We start from the raw sequence: 20,102 nt of genomic DNA, 5'->3' as shown, positions 1-20,102 counted from the left end.
AGATGATTGGTTCTAAGTCAATGAGCATCCATATCTCTAGTTCTGGACCTGATGTGATATCCAGCCCATTTCACAGCTGATATGGAAGAGAGAAATGAGATGAACAAGTAACAGATGAACTATTTCTTAATTTTTTCTTTTTTTTTTTTTTAAGAGAGGGAGAGAGAGCATGAGTGGTGGAGGGGGAGCAGAGGGAGAGGAACAGAGAGAATCTTAAACAGGCTCAACACCCAGCCCAACGTGGGACTCGATCTCACAACCCTGAGATCATGACCTGAGCTGAAATCAAGAGTCAGACGCTTAATCCACTAAGCCACCCAGGCACCCCCTTAATTCTTTATTTTATATTTTTTACTGTAATAAAGTTGTCAACCCTGTATTATCTATTATTATGTAACAAAGTATCACAAACCTGGTGGCTAAAACAACACACGTATCTTGCAGGTTCTGTATTTCAGAAATCTAGGCAGGGCTTACCTGGATCCCCTGTTTCAGAGTCTTTCACGAGACTGCGGTTAAAGGGTCGGCCAGGGCTGAGGTCTTATCTGAGGCTTGACTGAGGAGGGATGCACTGCCAAGTTCATGTGGTTGATGGCAGAATTCAGGTTTTATGATGGTTTTCTGCTGGAGGTCCTTAGTGCCTTGCCACATGGGTCTCTCTATTATTGGCTCCCTTGATCATATCAAACAAGGGAGTCTCCTGGCAAGAGGGAAGTTCCAGTGTTATATAACATAATAAAAAAAAGTGCTGTCCCATTGCCTTTGTCAAATTCTGTGTGTGTGTGTGTGTGTGTGTGTGTGTGTGTGTGTGTGTAGTTTTATGGTTTTATCAACACAAATATGGGCACACAAGTTGTCTATTCATTTTTTTTGCTGCACAGTCTGACATTGGGCTTGCTGACTCTGATGGCCAGCTGCGCTGCTCTTTCTACAGTGGTTCTGTGGTTCTTGGGGGAGACACTGTGAGCAATCTCTGTACAGTAAGATTTCTTGCACACCAGCAGCACTTCAAGCTCCTTGATGCTGTGGACTAGGAACTTCTGGAAACCACTGGGAGGCATGTGCTCTGTTTCCTTGTTGCTCCTGTAACCAGTGTTGGGCATCAAGATCTGGCCCTCGAATCTTCTATGTACCCTATTGTCAATGCCTTTGGGTTTCTGCCAGTGGTGCTTAATTTTGACATATGGGTCTGACTGGTGCTGGATGAGCTTCTTGGTCCTTTTTTTAATGATCTTGGGCTTCGTCAGAGGTCTGAGGTGGCCATGATGCCAAGCAGGAGATGGCTGCCACCTCTGCATGCAGCACCAAGGAAGAGAGACCTTTGTCATATTTTATTGCTAGAAGTAAGTCACAGATCCTGTCCACACTCAAGGGGAGGGGATCACACAGTGGTGTGAATACCAGGAGACAGGATCACTGCGGCGGGGGGGGGCCCGTTAGGATATGTCTACTGCAGATACTCTAAATGTTCCCTCAATTCCTTATTAGTCTTAAGATGCACACATAACTCACATGTGTGTTATATGGTCAGATAGGATTTGTTCTAGAGCATGTGATGAATTTACTTATTCTTTCCTAGATCTGACCCCCACCCCAGCCATTTTTATTATTCTAAAATGCCTATTTGGGATAGTAGATTGGTTTTCATTGGAGAAAAGTAGAGAAGGAGAGTAGATTTCCGATTTTATTTTAAACAAGAAGATCCTGTGCCTGTTCGTAAACGTTAGCTATCAACTGGAACATCACTTCTCCTAAGAATCTCTAACACCCCCATGACTGAATTAATTGCCATCCTACCCAGTTCTTTTATAGCTCTCTGTTCTGACACCTCTGGGAACATTTCTCATACCCTATCTCATTTGCTCCTTCAGGGATGGAGTAATATCTTATCATGCCCTTGGGTTCCCAGGACCTAGCCCATGCCTGGCACAAAGTAGATTGTCACTTAATATACATGGCATTTCACTGCATTGAAATGAATTTTTCTTCGGATCTGAAGCTGACCGGTTGTGGATGGTGGGATCTGAAGGAAATTGGTTCTTCACACTCATCCTAGTAACATTTTTGCCTGCGTCTTGGTAAAGAAGGAATAAAAATACCTGATGAGGGGCACCTGGATGGCTCAGTTGGCTAAGCGTCTGCCTTTGGCTCTGGTCATGATCTCAGGGTCCTGGGATCGAGCCTCGAGTCGGGCTCTCTGCTCAGCAGGGAGTTTGCTTCTCCCTCTCCCTCTGCCCCTGCTTATGTTTCCTCTCTCACTGTCTCTCTCTCTGTCAAATAAATAAATAAAACCTTTAAAAAAGTGCCTAATGGGCTATCAAAACCATCCCACAGTAAGTGTGTTTTGCAAACTTAATACGTAGAAATGTTTTTTGTTGAACTTACATATGAAGAAAGACTTTTCAAGTATTTCTTAGAGGTGTTTCCAACCCAAATATTGCCAAGCTGGCAGAGTAAGGAACATGTGGGGAAGCCAACTGAACAGGCAGGTCTCATTTTGTGGGGAAGGTAAGTGACGTGCAATATGACATAAGGAATAAGTTCTTCTTGACGACTTGGAAGAAAACTGTTATCACAATTTGAAACAATAGTGGGTACAGAAAAAAAAAAGAGTGTGTACAGAGTACTTTGCACTCTGTTCTTTTTTGTGCAAATTGATCAATCCCAGAATAAAGTCTTGGTCTCCTAGAGTTGTCAGAGGTGACATTCTAGATGCGATATTTTTCAGAAAGCTAAGAGCGAAGAGGTAAAGGAATATATCGTGCTTGGTTTTGTTTTCTTTTTCTTCAATTTAACCCTTTTGTGAGTGAATGTTTTTCTAAAATGTAGCATGTACTTCGATACATCCATAAGCAGAGTCTGATTAACAAATGCACTCATAAATCATCTGGATTGGTGAACATGAACGTGAACATAAACACAGTACTGTGGCATCACATAGTGATTTTCTCAGGCCTTCTGAGGGGAATAAAACTGTCCCAGACTATGGTGGGTTTTTTCTCCCACTTCTCTTGTGCCTTTTATTGTTCTTCTATAGTGACTTTTTGCTGTTAGTATCCCTTTTCTTAGCAGGCTTTCTTTTCCTTTCAAATTTAGAGCCTCTAAGTTACTCTTGAAAGCCAGATGAACAAACACGTTGGAACTATGTGCAAACAAAGAATCAAAAGTTTGAGTGAGACCCAAGTGTTTGCTGAGACATAATATGCTTAAATCTGATGTCAGGTGAACACTCAGAGGCCTTTTCTGTTCTGGTTGGGGTTAGAGCCACAGATTGATGTGGCTAAGTCGTAGTTTAGGAAGCTGTTGCTATATTATATGAGCAGAGTATAAAAACAATTTTGGACATTACCCTGGAAGCATCTATTGCCTGCTATGTAGCAGGGAAAGCTGATGCTCAGAGAGGTGAAGTGACTTGCCCCAAATCCCCCAATTTGTGGCCAATCCTGGACCTCAGTAGTGTGTTTCCTGATAATAGTTTCAGTGTTCCCCGCTCACCTTGTGCCTCTGAGGGGAGGACAAGGGTTGTCAGGGGCGGAGCAAATCCATTCATCCCTGGACTAGCAAATCCATTCATCCCAGGACATCTGTGTTTTGCTCCCGTTCCACAGTAGAGTCTATGTGGACGTGTGTGTGTGTGTGTGTGTGTGTGTGTGTGTGTGTGTGTGTGTGTGAGATTATCAGAGCATAAGATCACACAAAACCAAGTCAGGTCAGTACCTTCCTAGTCCTAGAGGCCATGTGGGAACCAGGCTTGGTTTGAGGCATGGAAGGTCATCAGATCCCAGCTCTGTTCGTTTCCAACACTTTAGGGGACTCTAGCCCTCCTTATCACACCCCTAAGGATTTGAAGCTTTCCAGAAAAGTCTGTCCAACCCCACCCTCCTGACAGAGATTCTTTTTTTCTTTAAATTTTTTTATTATTGTTAATCACCATACATTACATCATTAGTTTTTGATGTAGTGTTCCATGATTCACTGTTTGTGCATAACACCCAGTGCTCCACGCAGAACGTGCCGTCAATACCCATCACCAGGCTAACCCATCCTCCCACCCCCCTCCCCTCTAGGACCCTCAGTTTGTTTTTCAGAGTCCATCGTCTCTCATGGTTCGTCTCCCCCTCCGATACCCCCCCTTCATTCTTCCCCTCCTGCTATCTTCTTCTTTTTTCTTTTTCGTAACACATATTGCATTATTTGTTTCAGAGGTACAGGTCTGTGATTCAACAGTCTTGCACAATTCACAGCGCTCACCATAGCACATACCCTCCCCAATGTCTATCACCCAGCCACCCCCCCCCTCCCACCCCCCACCACTCCAGCAACCCTCAGTTTGTTTCCTGAGATTAAGAATTCCTCATATCAGTGAGGTCATACGATACATGTCTTCCTCTGATTGACTTATTTCACTCAGCATAACACCCTCCAGCTCCATCCACGTTGTTGCAAATGGCAAGATCTCATTCCTTTTGATGGCTACATAATATTCCATTGTGTATATATACCACATCTTCTTCATCCATTCATCCTGACAGAGATTCTGATTGGCTCAGAGCTCTGGAGCTGCAGCAATCCTAATTCCTAAGCTCCTGACTTGAAATCATGCCCCTCCAAGAAGTCACCAATCTGGCACCCTGAGGTGCTCTCTGGGGATCTCAGTGCAGGATGAGAGGAGACACCAAGAATGAGGGTGTGCCAAAGCACGGAGCCCCTCACCAAGTAGAACCACTTCCTGTCACCCCTCCTCCCAAGGGCTTTTTTTTTTTTTTTTTTTGCTGAGGAGGCAGAAGACTTGAACACATTTTATAATAAAACAAATTTCTATTCCAAAGAGGGGCCCCACCCTGGACAGGCGGAGAACTATAACCACTAGCTGAGCGTGTTTCTCATATGGGGCTAAGGAGACTTGAAAAATCATGTGCAGTCGATGCTGTCAGTGTGGACGCTTTGTCCGGATCCCCAATACTGGCAGGTGGACCCGTCCCCCAGCTGAAGAGAGCACGTCTGCCAAGGGCTCATGCCTGAGAGCTTCTCTGGAGCACTGTCTTTGGTTTATGGGAGCTGCCTGGGATGTCGCGCCACCACCCAACTCTAGGGGAGGCGAGGACTGACTGATGTGGTACCACAACCCAGGCCTGTTGCCTTAAGACTGGGCAAGTCTGTGGTGAAGCTCCCACTCCAGGGACCCTAAGGATCAAGCAAAGGCGAGACTGCACCTGGGCCCCAGGTTTGCTCTGCTCTCCCCCGTTTCCTGTCCTGCTCTCTACTCCCTTTCATTTTTTTCCTGTAAGAGCATGCTCTTGACAACCTCACAGCCCTCAGACCCGGTGTTCACCGAGCAGTCCCTGCCTCTTATCTCCTGGTGGCTTTGGCTGACAGCCTATGATTGGTGCCTATTACAGTCAACGGCAACTTCTATAGCATTTGCCCCCAAATACTTTTCTCCAAGCCTCCAGTGTCATCTCCTTGGGTGTGCTTCTCAAACCCATCTCAGAAGTCCTGCAAGCTGAAAGAACAATTCTGTATCAAGAACAAATTCGGCTGATGCCCGGGAGGGATGTCCTCTCTCTCTCTTAGGGTAAAATGCACTTACTCCCACACCAGCACCATTGATATTAACTTCCCCTGTGCACGCCTCTCACACAAGTGTTGCATAGTTGTGCTTGTCTGCCTATCTGGTTGGGGTTAGTAGGCTATGCTAGGAGTAGAGCTGGGGATCCCTGAGTCTCTTCCAGGGAAGAAGCAGATCCTGTGACTCGTAATGGAAACCGGAACTCAGGAAGATGGATCCTTGGGAGGAAGCGGAACTCGGTTTCTTAGACCACTCAGGGCTGATGCTGCTGCCCTTGTCCTCAGGCGGTGAGGATTCTCTTGGGGCGGGGAGAGGTAGTCTAGGGCCTGAGCCCTCAGAGATGGGTTGGGTGGGCATCTCTGCACCCAGTGGCCCAATCCAACAGACTGGCTTTTGGGGGGTTCATTCCCTTCTCTTCTTCCCACACCCCCATCTTCTCCTACTTCTTCGGCAATGGGGGCGCCTGGGTGGCTCAGTCGGTTAAGCGGCTGCCTTCGGCTCGGGTCATGATCCCGGGGTCCTGGGATCGAGCCCCACGTCCGGCTCCCTGCTCGGCGGGAAGCCTGCTTCTCCCTCTCCCTCTGCCTGCCACCCTGCCTGCTTGTGCTCTCTGTCGAATAAATAAATAAAATCTTTAAAAAAAAATGTCTTGTTTAAACATTTTGGCCAGATCTGAGTGGAGGGAGTGCAGGGCAGAGGGGAGCGTGGGTGCGTGACTGAGGGAAGGTTTTGGGTCTACACTTGGGCAGAGTGGTGAAGCAGAGTCCTAATGGGGGCAGTTAGGTAAGAATGTGGGGACAGGGCCTGTGAGGTCCCGCCGGTCCTCCCTAGGTGGAGTCAGCCCTTCATGGCTCTTTGTCACCCTAACTCACAGTGCTGTAGTCACAAACAGGATGGCTTGATCTGCTGGAGGAACAGGAAGGCAGAACTGCACTCAGGGAGCCGGGAATGTTTGCTCTTCTCTTTTTCACTCCTGACCACTATTTCTTGAGGGGCTGGCCTGGTAGGAGATGTAGCCCGTGGGAGAGAGAGGCTCAGCCTGGCCTCTACACTTGACGTGGGGCTCTCCCTGGAGGCCGGCTCTGGAATCAAGAGTGCCCAGGGGAAAATGAGACAGGAAGTCCTGCGGGGGCATTAATACCTGGAGCAGAGCGACTCCAGTGTTCCCAGCACACCTTCTGCTCCAGAGGCCTTCTTGGTGCCTTCCTGAACTGCGGGCATGGGCAGCTCAGCTCACCCCAGCTGCATGGGGCATAATATCTCTTTGAATTCTCCATTTCATCTTGAATATTCATGTGCTTCTTGCAATAGACTCCACGAAACATCAGGGCTGGTTTTGGAATATGAATGACGTGAAAACTGGCACATTCTAGTTGCTAAGAACGTGCGGTTCAACCTTCCCACATCAGTCTCCTCATTGGTAAAATGGAATAAAAACAACGCCTCCCCCACAGGCTGGTGTGATGGCTGAGTTAATACGTGTGAAGTGCCTGGAACAGTGCCTGGTGCACCACGGATGTTCTGAAATGTTGTTGTTATCCCCCTACTATTACCCCGATATGAGAAGCACCTACGGTCGGTCCTCATTACTTGCAGCTTCCATGTTTGTGAATTCACCTCCTTGCAAAGATTTATTTGGAATTCGCAAATCAATACTTGCAGTTCATGGTCAGTTGGCAAAGGGGTGGAAATTGTGGATCGCCTGCTCCGCACGTTCCCAGCGAAGGTGGAACAGGGAGGCACTCCTCTGCCTTCTGGCATCAGCTTTCACACTGTAAACAAGTTGTCCTTTTAGGGTCTGTGCAGTACCACTGTCTACATTTTTGTCTTCTTTGTTGGTGACTTCGCTGTTTAACAGGGCCCGGGAGTACAGTGCTGGAGTGCTTGGTAGCATATCCTCGGTGGGATGTGGTGCGTTAGGGCAGGAGTTGTACTGCTGGTGGCCGTGGGTGGGTTCAATGTCCATGAAGCGATAATGTATGTTTTAATGAGAACCACAGATAAAATGAAGTTGTGTCTTGATTGGTTGACGGACGGGACCGGGGGCTGGCAGGGACCTAACTCTGTATTTCAGAGGCTCAGTATTCACAACGTCATTGTTCCCTTGACTGTGTAAGAACATAACTATGGAGAACTGTAGGTTGGTGCATTCTTTGTGGTTCTGCCCAGCGCTCCCGACCCTGGACTGAGTAGTCTCCCCCTGCACCCTGCTCTTCTGCCCCCTTCACACTGCGTATGCTCTGCTCATTTTTCCCATGAGATTCTAGCCATTTCACATGGAGCGGGGAGACAGTCTGGAGAGCCTCCTCTTGGCCAGGGGCGTCCCCAGGGCCGGGAAGGTAAGACCAGGGAGGAGGGCGAGCTCCTCTGCTCTACCACCACCTGAATGTACCAACTACAGAACAGGCAGGCGAGCGACCTCGGGGATGAACAGCAGAGGAACTTTAGAGAGGGGAGGAGACGGGCTTCATCCCGGGCTGTGCAACTCACTGGGTGCAAGGTACTTTATTCCCTGGGCCTCAGCTTCCTCACTGTGAAATGGGAATAATGACCCTAACCAACGCCACTGGGCGTTGTGAAGATTAGCTGGCACACATCGGCACCCAAGGAAATGATGCCTGTGGTCGTACTTAGGTCGGGGCATAAGGTGGGGGCAGCCTTTCTGAGCAATTCCCCGGCCCCTGCCTTTATACCTCCGAGATTAGGCCAAAGCCAGGGACAAACTTTGCGTCTAAATTCTCTTCACTTCCAGAAGTCCACAAAGAAAGTCATCCCTGTCCCCGGTCTTGACACCCCTTCACCCTTAACCTCGGGCCTGGCACCCCATTGTGTGCGCAGCTCAAACAAGCCCAGCTCCCACGAAGTGGCTGCCGGTACCTGGCCTGGAGGCGCCCCCTGCACTCCACTTAGGTCCGCACCGGCCGCGGGCGCCTGAGGCCCGCGGGCACGAGCCGGCGGCTCCGGGCACCCCTCCGTGTGGCCGCTGGGCCAGCCCGAGCAGCGGCGGCGTCCGGCCCGGGAGGGGGCGGCTGGAGGCTCGGGGCGGCGGGGGGCGACGGCAGCCCTCCTCCCGGCTCCGACTGAGGCGGGGCGCCCCGCGCTGGCTCGCGAGGCCGCGGCCGCCTCTCCCCAGCGCGCCTGCCGGCGGTGGCGGCGTCGGCAATCCCGGCTCTTGGCACCACGCCTGGCGGCCGGCCCAGGGCGAGGAGTGGCTTCCAGGAAGCGGGCGGAGGAGCGTTCCAGCCGCGTCTCGCCGTCGCCGAGGCCCCCGCGCGCTCCGAGCGGCCCGGGCCCGGCCCCTCCCGCGCTCCCCTCGTGCCCCGGCGCCCCCCGGCTCGGGCGGAGGGCGGCCGGGCGGCCGGGCGCGCCGTGCACTTGCCGGGCGGTGCAGGTGGCGGCGCGCGCCCTCCGCCGCTGGGCCCCTGCCAGCGCTGCGCTCCGCGCCCGGAGGGGGCGGGAGAGGCGGGGCGGCCCCCGTCCCAGCCCCATTTAACTGCTCGGCGGCGGCAGCGACTGCGGCGCCGCGGGCTGGAGGCCGGCGTCGGGGAACGTTCTGGTCCCGGATTCCGCACGAGGTGTTGACGGGGCCAATCCCGCCCGCCTCTCCGCCGCGCGCGCCGGGCCCGCGCCGCCCGGGCTGCACGTCCCAGAAGCGTCCACGGCGCAAGGTGGGTGTCGCGAGCTCCGCGCGGGCGTCGCGGGCAGGCTGGCCCCCCGGGGCGGGGGGAGTAAGACTCGGGGCAGCGGCCGCCGAGCAGGAGGGGGTTACTTCGCTGGTCCCGGCGTCTTCCACGACCGGGGCGCTGACCCTCGCCGCGGCTCGGAGACCTCGGGTCCGCACGCTCCGCGGGGTCCTGGAGCATTCGGGGAGGGACGTGCGGGGCTCTCCGCGGGCGGGGGTGTCTCTCACTTGTGGGGGAACCCCGGAGAGTGGGGGCTTTCGGGGTTGGGCTTCCCAGGCGGAAAACGCACTGACAGCCGCCAGGAGCAGCGAGCGTCGGAAGGTCCCGCCGCCTGGCCGGTGGGTCTCGAGAGCCTGGAGCGCCAGGGGCCGCGGCGACGCGCCCGCGGGGAAAGCGAGCGTACGGTGCCGGGGACGCGCGGACGCAGGAGCCACCAACGGGCGGCGGGCGGCGGGCGGCGGGCAGCGGGCGGGCAGACCGCGGGGTGTGCGGCGGGGCGGCCGGGGCGAGCCGGCGAGGGGGGCGCGCGGTCCCGGGGCCCGGCACCGGCCGCCTCCCTTCGGCCCAGAGTCGCCGCCTCAGGTCGGTAACAGCAGCACATTTGCGGATCGCATTAGGCCAGGCCCTTAATGCTTTCTCCAGATGGAGAGAAGCCACCGACCCGCCCCCGGACACCGGCTCCGCCAAGGCGCCCGCGAGGCGAAGCGAGAGGCGAGTGTGACCTCGGCTTTTCCAGTCTCGACTCATACTGATTTCCCCGTAAACTGTCAGGAGAACTCTGCAGAACCCTCCCCCCCCCCCCGCCCCGCGGCCCTCCTGGGCGCACGGGGGCCTCCAGTGGTTCGCCCTCACCTACTTTTGGGAGGTTGTGTTGGGCCGGCGCTGAGGCTGTGCCCTCTGGACCTCCCCAGACTCAGCTCTCAGACCCCTCCGGCTGCAGGTCTGGGGTTCGGACAGTACACGGTGTCATCTGCTGGGGAAGGCCTTGAACTATCGCAAGACATGCGTTCCAGTCCCAGAGCAGTCACCATCTTGCTGTGTGACCTTAGGCAGGTCCCTTCCCCTCTCTGGGCTGGCTTGGTTGGTCTGAGATTTATTTTTGCCTGAAGTCGAAGAAGCTGGCAGGTGCCCTAATCCTTGGCTCCAGGCTGGCTTCCTGAGTAAGATGCCAGTAGCCACACCCTGCTGCTGACACATGAGCTGGAAAGTGGCTGGTGCAGAGATGTCTCAGCTTCTGAAGGGCTGGAGGTGTGGGTTGCACATGGGAGGCAGGTCCCTCTGCCCTCCACATCCTGGACCTACACAAACCTTTTCAAGACATTATGGGAGGCTCAGGATCCCTCCCTCTGATTGGTCTCTTAAGTAATGGGTGCTGCCACTGGTCGCAGAGCAGGTTGGAAACCAACTTTTTCTTCTTTTGTAGGCTCAAGAGAGATCCCCAGGAGGCTGGACCCCATGGCTTCCTGGCAGAGCTCCTGGTGGCTGCTGATATGGATGGTCTTCATGCACTCTGCCCTCCTGCAGGTAATATGGAGGAGAAGAAGAATGGCAGGCATCCCTCCGCTTGCTTAGGAACATTATTGTAGATCACCTAAGATGTGGTATGATTTGTGTTAATCCCATACCAAAGAGAATCTGATTTTCTCTCTTAACCTCCAGCAAACGGTATTTCTGGTTGTCTTAGCTGTAAGAATGATTCAAATTCCTTGGACCCTCTCTGAGTCCTGATCAGGGCCTGGATGCCCCTTGGATACCACGTACCAGCAATGACTTGGGGATGTGGTGGACCCTGTCTTTTCAGTCTAGAATGGCTATCTGCATGTGCCCAGGAGAGGTGAGGCTGCCAGAGGCCAGGACGCAATGAATGGGGCAGAGCCCAGGTTCTGGCATTAGCTCAGCCACTAAGTAACTAAGTAAGTATTCCGAGTTTACTTCCGTCAACACATATCACACTATTTTGCAGTCCTTTCTTTAGACTGCTGTCTTTCCCACTAGCCTGGGTAGGGGGCAGCTCATCTCTGGCATCCTTATTTGCCAACAGGGCAGACTGAAATAAAGGAGTGAAGATAGTATTGCCCGAGAGACGATAGGGAGTGGTGGAGACAGCGGCAAAGTGGATGGCACATGCTCTATGTGGTTAGAGCAGCCTCTACTCACCTCCAGCTGGTCATTACCAAGTGGGAACCCAAGCCCGGGATTGCCATATCATCTAATTTGTCAAGATAGCTGGACCATCCAGATTTCCTATGAAACCTCCCAGTTTTGAAAGCACTGAAAGCCAGACAAAGGCGTTTGCAGCCTGGATTTAGCCAAGCAGTTTCTAGCCCTCGGTCAGTCTCAAGGTGCGGAGCACATCTTAGTGTCGTGTCGCCAGGGCTGCTGCTAGCCCAGGACAGCCCCTTGTGGGAATTAGAACAAGGCAACCCCTCTCTTCAGACATAATTTCTTGGGCATATGGGCTGGAAGGGCTTTAATGTCTGTTCAGCGAGGATGCACACTTGAATAAAGACACACACCATGGGATCGATTAACCAGGCTGCCTCTCTCAGTTCACTTTCTTGGACACTGTTTCTGAGCCTTTTCCAACTCCAGTGCCCCATGATTTCGGTGGCTCATGAAAACTGGTTGTTGAGGTTCGGTTTCTCCCCCATCATCCCATTTTATTGACGCTGCTCCATAAGCACATTCTAATAGATGTCTTTTGGTAAGTATTTGCAGGATGATTTTAGGGTTTCTCTCGTCAGTGAGGTGCAGTGTGGTGGCAGGTGGTGGAGACTTGCTTTTCTGTCCCATCAGCAGATCTGAACCAGGCTTTATTGCTGGTCAACTGGGGCTGAGGTTTCAAGGCTCCGCGTTTCATTTTGTCTTCTTGCACCTTATAAAATTTAAATGTGCTTTGAGGCAGTCTGTTGACCTTTGGCCAAGGGCAGTGTTTGCCCAGCTTGAATCACTCAGTGACCTCTTTTGGATTTTTCCATATCTGTGTGCCTCTGGCAACTTTTTTTCCCTGTATGGGGCAGTGTGTGCGGGAGATCGTAAAAGGAGGGTTCAGACCACCCTATCATCCACACTGCCCACTGCTTGAATCCCAGCGCCCCTGCTTCCTGACCTGTCGCACTAACTCGTCTGCATCGGTTTCGGCATGCGTAGAGAGGGGGAGCTACCTCATAGAATTGTTTGGAGGAGTTCATGCCCTGCAAGTGGAAGAAAGGAGCAGACAAAACAAAACAGTGTCTGCACGTAAGGCGTATGCAACGGACTTGAGCTCTCCGCTGCGGTCGCCGCCTTTATCGTGGTTTAAAACTGGAGCGGTGCCTGTAGTTTCTGTTGTGGTACCGTAGGGGGCGCTCGGGAGGCATCAGCGGAACAGACGGTGCTGCACCAGCTCGGAGGAGGAGGTGGGGCCCCATCTTCTCAGGGGAGTTCCCGCAGGTGAGGGGGATTGGCCAGGGCAGTCTCCCCATGGGTCGTGGGAGAATGTTCTAGTGAAGGGTCGGTCAGTCCTGAGACCCTGCTCATGGGATGGACACGTGGTCGTCTGCCTAGGATCAGCCTGGGTTTGATTCAAAGCTGCCCCTCTGGGGTATATTGGGACTTTGGCGTTTGGGCGCCTTCAGATGTTCCTCAGTATCTCTCTCCCCTGGCCTTGTACGTGCTGCCACTAGGTGGCTGGTAGAGAATTAAAAGGCACGAGGCTGAGCCGCAGGGAGCGGGGGTGTGCCAACTCCTTTAATAAAAGCTAGATTTCCTTTAATACATCAGCAGACAACTTAACCTCTTATACTCACTGACCACAAGTAACCGTGATGGATTGCAGAGCAAAGCATGAGGTCGGCAGTCTTGTGTTTTTCTAGCTTGTTCTTGAGCGTTTCTGGAGGAGCTTGCTCTTTCCCTCACCCTTCCTGTGTCACGGGCCCTGGAAGCTCCCCGTGGCTCCAGATCCTCTCCTTGGGGACCCTGGTCTTCCCCGAGAAGGCAGCTGCCTTCCTTAGCGAAATCCTGGGCGGATTCACTTTCATTTTTTTCACTTTAAAAAAAAGTCCAGTCCGGTTTAAAATTTTGATTCCCCACTTTGATTTATTTATTTGTTTTTAGTTATGTTCAGTTAGCCACTGTATAGTCCATCATTAGGTTTTGGTGTAGTGTTCAGGGATTCATCAGTTGCATGTATCACCCAGTGCTCATCACAGCACGTGCCCTCCTCAATGCCCATCGCTCTGTTGCCCCCTCCCCTCTGAAACCCTCAGATTGTTTCCCGGGGTCCAGAGTCTCTCATGGTTTGTCTCCCTCTCTGATTTTCCCCCTTCGGACTTCCCTCCCTCCCCCTGTGGTCCTCCGTGCTCTAGCTTATGTCCCACTTTGATTTAAATCTCCCCTCCCTTCTGTGTCGTGTAGGGCTGACCCGGGGCTCCGGGTATGTGGAACGGGGTTGTGCTGGGGTCTCTTCTCTTCCCACCTCAACCAGCGGTGAGGACTGGCTCTGGGACACTTCTTCCTTTTAGTTATTCCGGGTGCAGCCGTCCTGGCATTGGCAACAGCAGAGGGAACGGGGACAAGAGCAAAGAGCTTCCTGTTTAACTGGATGCCTCTCTCTGGCGGACGCCGCTGTGCGTCTGGCTCTCGCGGACTCTCGTGCCCTCAGGTGGCATGTGCGGCTTCCTCGGGGGGCTCTGAGGGACCTCCCTTTGCTGGAGCAGGGGGTGCAGCCCCGCCTGCCTGTCGCAGCTGGGCTCCTCTTGCCCAGCATGCAACTCCGTGGGCTCGGGTACCAGCAAGGTGGTTTAAACCCTGATCCATAGCATCACATACAGACTCGCCACATCACGTGTGGTGCGGCCGAAACGACGGTAGCATCGTGTGTCAACCACACTTCAATTAGAAACAGACGCCCCAACTCCCTTTGGCGTTGTCCACTCGATCCGTAGGAAGTGCACGCGTCCTTGCTGTGCGGATAGTGGAGGCATCGGATTCTCCACGCCACCTCCTCTCTCGGGCTGCCAGGCCCCTTCAGTTCCCCACTCCCTGCTCTGAGGCGGGTGTCTGCCTGATGTTGGTCACTCTCTTTAGAATGTGGGGTGCTTGGCGCCTCTCCGTCACCGATGGCCAGTGTTTCGGTGCTGGGAAAGGTCCCGCTGGCAAAGGGCCCGTTGAGTATTGTGACGTAAAGTTCGACGCCCCAGCTCTAGGCTTAGGGCCAGGGCTAGTGTTGCTGGGAATTGTGGTCTCAGTGATTCGATTTCAGTGGTTCTGCTCGGAAGTTTTAAGGGTTGCTGTTTCAGGTGGTTCTTGGTGGTTCTGGTCTCAGGGGTTCTCTCTGGCATCGTTTTTGGTCCTGGTGTAATTTCCGGTCTGTAGCCATCATTCTGGTTTCCTCAGTTCTGGAATCGGGAGGGGTTCTGGTCTCGGTGATTCTGGATATTTGGGTGGCTCGGGTCTTGACGGCAGTGTTGTCTGGGTGGCTGTCGTCCTGGTGGAGGTGCTGGTTTTCGTAGTTCTCGTCCTGGTGTTGGGTCTGGCCTTGGCAGTGGTTCTCCCCTTCTGACACCACAGACGTTCGTCCCGACCTTTTAGCTTTCACCCCATCCCCTTTATATCAGGAGGCAGAATCCAAGTGTGGGCGGTTGTCACGAGGTGCAGAAATCCACCACCTCCTCAGAACCACTCTCCTGACGTGGGAGAAGGAGGGTGGCGGACTCAGACGGCAGCCCAGGTCGGTGTCCTCTCGAGTGACTTGGGTCGTGCGTGAGCAGCGGTTAGAGAGCCGTCAACACCTTGTAGTCCCTCTTCACAGAGTGAGTTCTGCCACACTGGTGAGGTCCTGGTACAACCGCTTCTCATCTCCTTACTCTCCTCTGCATGATCCCCCATCTTCAGAACTCCCCAGCCAAGCTCTGTGACCCTGTTCCTGCTGGCCCCCCATCTAGACAAGAGGTTTCAGAGAATGACAGTGAACTGATTGACCTCCTTGCCATAGCTTGACCTTCCGTGTCTAGCAGCACTGACCACTAGCGGGTAAGTTATGCACAGAGACGCTTCAATGGTAGAAAAAGAGGAGATCTGGATTAATTGAAGGAAAAGCAAAATGGAAAATTGACCTTGCTACTCCCACCCAGATAGTAACTATTAGTGTTTTCATGTGTAATCTTCCAGACTTGTTCTGTGCATAAATATGATATAAATACATGTGTTATGTTTTGATACATGGGATCACGCTAAAGATACTGCTACACATCATTTTCAGTCAGTGTATCGTGAATATCTTCACATGTCAGTATATATATTACAAGGGAAATGGCTATGTTCACTGTTCTTATGGATATCCCATGATACCATAATTTGTTGAAGCACATTATTTCTTCATTTGACATTTCGGTTGTTTCTAGGATGGTTCGTTCACTGGTGTTTGCCATCAGCCACCTGTAATGAACATCTGATGCTCACATCTTTGTTACTTATATGAATATTCCTTAAAATAACTTTTTCCTTAGTTGGCTGTGCTTTGCTACACATTTGACACACCCTTGTGGGCCTTTTTCTCTTCGTCCAGTTTTATTCTAGGTAGAGTTCTTCCAGAGCTTTCGGTTTTATGTCTTAAAGGTACTCTCTGAGTAACCTCCCCCTCCACAGTGATTTTGGATGCAGATTCCACACTGTGTGGGACGCTCATAAGGGAGCCTGAGTGGAAAGACCTCAGCCTGTCCTGGAGGCAGGGTCCACCTTACTACCAAGTTGCCCCTGAGGCCTGTAACTGCAGGATGGAGTCACTGGGTAGATCCCATGAAAATCCAGTGGAAGGATGAAGGGGAGCCCTGTCCTTGTTTGTCATAGGTGACACCTGACTCCTTTCTCTTTCTGCCTCTCTGACCTTCCCGTCTCTGGCTTTTTAAAAAAGCTGCTCAGTTCCAGAGTTCTGCACTTGGCCTGTTCTTTCTCTCTTCCCACGCTCTCTCCAGGCACCTCCCGTCACTCCTCTGGTTTTCTTTCCAGCGGCTTCTGCCTGGGATTTATCACCAGGGGGATCCAGATCTCACAGTCATCCACGCCTTGAAATGTTCTCTTCCAGGAAGGTTCTACATACACCGAAAAGATAAAAAGATGTCTTCTATTTTACTCTAACGTCTAAACATAAACATTGGAAATAAAACACAATTTTGATAAGTCTGTTTTGGTTTTTCTTTCTTTCTTTTCGAAACTCAAAAACCTCTCCAAATGGAAGAGGCCCCCCCGTATCTCTGATAGGCTTCTGTCTGCCTCTTCCAAGAGCTGCACGTCAGCATATCCAGGAGCTACTAGCCACCTCCTCTAGGCTACTCCCGATGGGGGGTGGGGGCTCAAACACAATACTTCCCAAACGGAAGTCGTCATCCCCCCTGCCCCCAACTCCATCTCAATGCTTAGATTCTCCCTCACCTGGTCAGTTGAGCCAGAATCCTGGGCTCTCTCTAGCTGCATCCTTCTTTGTTGCCCTGCCCTGTACCCATTCTGTCACTAACTTGTATTTGTGCCATCTTAGAACTCATTTCTTAAATCTGTGTCCACCCCTCTGCTTCCACGGATACCATATGTTTGAAGGGTAAGGTCCATGGTGGCACGGGGTATGAAATCAGGATGGGCAAAGGCAGTTTGTGGTTATACTGGAGAGGACCTCAGCGAGCATGCTATGTAAGTCAATAACAAAGAGAACTTTATTCAAGGGGCAGCATGGAGTCCTGTGGGTGTTCAGGAGGTGATGGGAGGCACCGTGAAGGCATCTCCACTGGACCGCTGGTGATGCCCTTGAGCAGAGCATACTTGGAAGGCAGCTAGCCCTGGTCCAGGCTGGTAATAATGAGACCTTCAACTCAGTTCACAAGAGCGCACGGGTGGGAGTTAGCCGTAGGCAAGAGGGTGAGTAGGGAAACCATTTTAGAGCCTGAGGAGGCAGATCCTGACAAGTGATTACCGTGGGGTTGAGAATGAGAGAGAGGGAACAAGTTTTTGGTTTTGAACAAGTTTTAGGGACGAGTGAACGTGAAAGTTGACCCTGATCTTGTGAAATGCTGATGTTTGAAGGCGCAGTTTCAGGGCAAGATGTGGGTTACAGAAGCTGAGGCACTGAGAAAGGAAATGTGTGATGCTCTTTGAGACGGAAGCGGGGTCATTAGCAAGGTTGTTCTGGGCAAGGTGAACAGTTCAGTATATATGTACTCCACAGGGAAGCATCCAGGAGAAAGGAAAGGATTTAAGATACAAGAGGAAAAAAACCACTTATATGTAATTGCTGCGTAACAGAAAAGTGGGCCACGTTCCCCCACTGCCTTGCTAATGGATCTTAAAGCACCGGAGGTAACATCTTATAGAAACCACATTTCAAGGTTTATGATTGTGATTGCTTGCAGTTTATTTTTACAAAGATGCTAATTTCCGTAAATAGCATGGAAGCATAAAGCAATTTCCTCTCCCAAGTATTTTATGCCATTACTTTCTGGAATTTGTCATCACTGAACAGCTCCAGCCAATGTATGCTATAAATTATTGTGGTCAAATACTCAGAAATGCATTTGTCCTCCAAGGCTTCATTTATAAATATAGTAGCCTTTTATTTTGAAAACAATTTAGAAAAAGGAAGAATACCTATTTTATTAATAAAACTCATTTACAGTATTAAAGGACTCTTCAAATTCTCTTTACTCTCTTTTCAAATTTCCATTGTGTGTTTTTCCTGCTTTAAAAACATAAAATATATTTATTAAAAAATGTGGAAAGCATGGAAAGATAAAGATGCAAAAATAATCTTTAATTCTACCAATTGTTAGGATTTTGTTGTATATATGTATTCCTAATATTCTTCCTAGAATATTAACATATATGCATCTTTAAAAAAGTCATTATACTGTATTTTGGTTATAATTTTTTAAAGATTTAACAATGTGAGGAATATTTCCATATGTCCTTAAATATTTTTCCTCTAATAATATATAAGGTCTTCCTAGTACTGCATCATTTTTATTAAGTAATTCTTTACTGCTAAAACTTTAGGTCGATCAGTTTTTTGCTGTTACAAATAATGCTGCTACAAAAATGCATGCATATCCGTCCTTGCTCACATTTGTGATCATTTTCTTTGAAAACATTTCTAGAAAATGTATTAGTTGAGACATAATCTGGGGAGGTGGTCAAAAGCTGTGTGCAGTTTTAAGACCTTAAATTTACACTATCAGGTTCTCTTTCAGAAAGCTTCTCTCAATGTGTACGCTTACTTTGCAGTAGTTGGCAATATAAGGTTTAAGGAAGTCTTAGTAGTGAGAGATTCTTAAAAATACTTTTGGGCCATTTCTATTACTGGTTTTGTGTAAGGTTTCCTTAAGACATTAGAAATAGTATAACAGATTTTATATTCCTATTTTTGCCAATTTTTTTCTATTGAGAACTTTTTATTAATTTGTAAGTGTTCTGTTCTTTATATATAAAGAATATTAACCTTTTGTCTTTCATATGTTGCAAATAATTTTCCCATTTTGTCATGAATATTTTATTTTTATCTATGTTTTGGATACACTGACATTTACAATGTTCAAGCCATCTACTCTGGGAGTCTCTTAATTTAAGAGCTCTTTGCCTCTGCCCCATGCTTAGAAATAACATCATACTGAGAGGAAATATATGCTTATATGTGTCTTCTTCTAGTCTTTTTAAAAGATCATTAACATTTTAATTTTAGAATGTATTTATTTATTTATTCTGCTGGTCTCTTCCTGTGCTAATATCATATTTTTAAACAAGCTACTTTACTGTAGCTTTGTAGCGTGTTCAGTAACTATTAAGGCAAGACCTCTCTTCATTATTATAGTTTTGACTAATCCAGAAGGTCTTTCAAATGATTTGGTCAAGTTCCAAGAACAAAAATCCTGTTTTTTTTTTAAAAGGGATTTGGCATAATGGGGAAGTTACCAGAGTTCTTTCGCTCAAAACTACACAAGACAAACAACAAAAAGAACAAGTTTATCTTCAGTGAAATAAAGAAATGGTACTAGCCCCCCAACACAAACTATGAAGTATTTTTTTTTTTTGAGTACTGTTGAACGTAGATGTGAGAGAGAGGATCCTGAAGGTGGCTATGTGTCTCCTTGGATTGTGAGCAGGACAGAGATTTCCCTAAGGGTGACTGTCACAAATTGTGCCTGTCTAATAAACGTTTGGTAAGAACAGTGAAATTGGGGGCCCTGATGGGACTCGAAAGAAGTGGGTATTGTCCCCGAAGAGGTCTTACCTGACACCAAAAATGGTAAGCAACCCAAAGTTGAAGGGGAAAATTGTTGACACAGTTTTTTTGGTCTAGGTGCTCAAGGTGACCTTCTGCAGAGAGAGGCTGCTGAAGGTGAAGGGGAGAAGGTGGGGAGAGGGAGCAGTACTTTCCAGAACGAAGAGCTGTGGGTTAAGGGGCTTCCTGTGGACCTCATTGACTTTCCAGTGTTGACAATAAAAGAAAGATGTTGCTCTAGAGACAAGGAAAGAGCTTAGTTAGTAAGAGGATGAGCCAGACGCCAAAGGAGAATTGAAGTGCTGGATTGCTCTAGTTCATTCGGTCTTGTACTCACATCCTTCTGCTGTTCTTCAGCAGCAGCCGGCCCTGTGAGGAATGACACAGACACAATGTCTAAGGAACTGGGAACGTGCCAGACAGAGTGGGTATTCTACAAGATGAAATATAAACAAACAAATAAATGATATCCTCCAGTTCCATCCTGTGAATTGTGTAAGACTGTTGAATCACAGACCTGTACCTCTGAAACAAATAATACATTATATGATTAAAAAAAAAAAAAGAAGATAGCAGGAGGGGAAGAATGAAGGGGGGGATATCGGAGGGG

At 49.9% G+C, this 20,102-nt stretch overlaps 1 protein-coding gene across 5 annotated transcripts in view; it reads left to right on the top strand.

Moving 5' to 3' along the window:
• Nucleotides 1-9,110: 9,110 nt before the first annotated feature.
• The window catches only part of ADAMTSL3 (ADAMTS like 3), a 359,890-nt gene continuing 348,898 nt past the window's right edge, over nucleotides 9,111-20,102 (top strand). For all 5 annotated transcript variants that reach the window (XM_025893321.2, XM_073882182.1, XM_073882183.1 and 2 more), the window contains exons 1-2: nucleotides 9,111-9,237; nucleotides 10,676-10,776. In XM_025893321.2, the coding sequence (XP_025749106.2) occupies nucleotides 10,708-10,776 (69 nt within the window). In that variant the 5' untranslated portion in view covers nucleotides 9,111-9,237; nucleotides 10,676-10,707. The remainder of the gene's footprint in view (nucleotides 9,238-10,675; nucleotides 10,777-20,102) is intronic.

This window comes from Callorhinus ursinus, unplaced genomic scaffold, assembly GCF_003265705.2.
Source record: "Callorhinus ursinus isolate GAN/ISIS: 27379988/994484 unplaced genomic scaffold, GSC_fseal_2.0 scaffold45, whole genome shotgun sequence".
Lineage (NCBI taxonomy): Eukaryota > Metazoa > Chordata > Mammalia > Carnivora > Otariidae > Callorhinus > Callorhinus ursinus.
The sequence above is the reverse complement of the archived record's forward strand: the minus strand, read 5'-3'. Positions and strand labels throughout refer to the sequence as shown.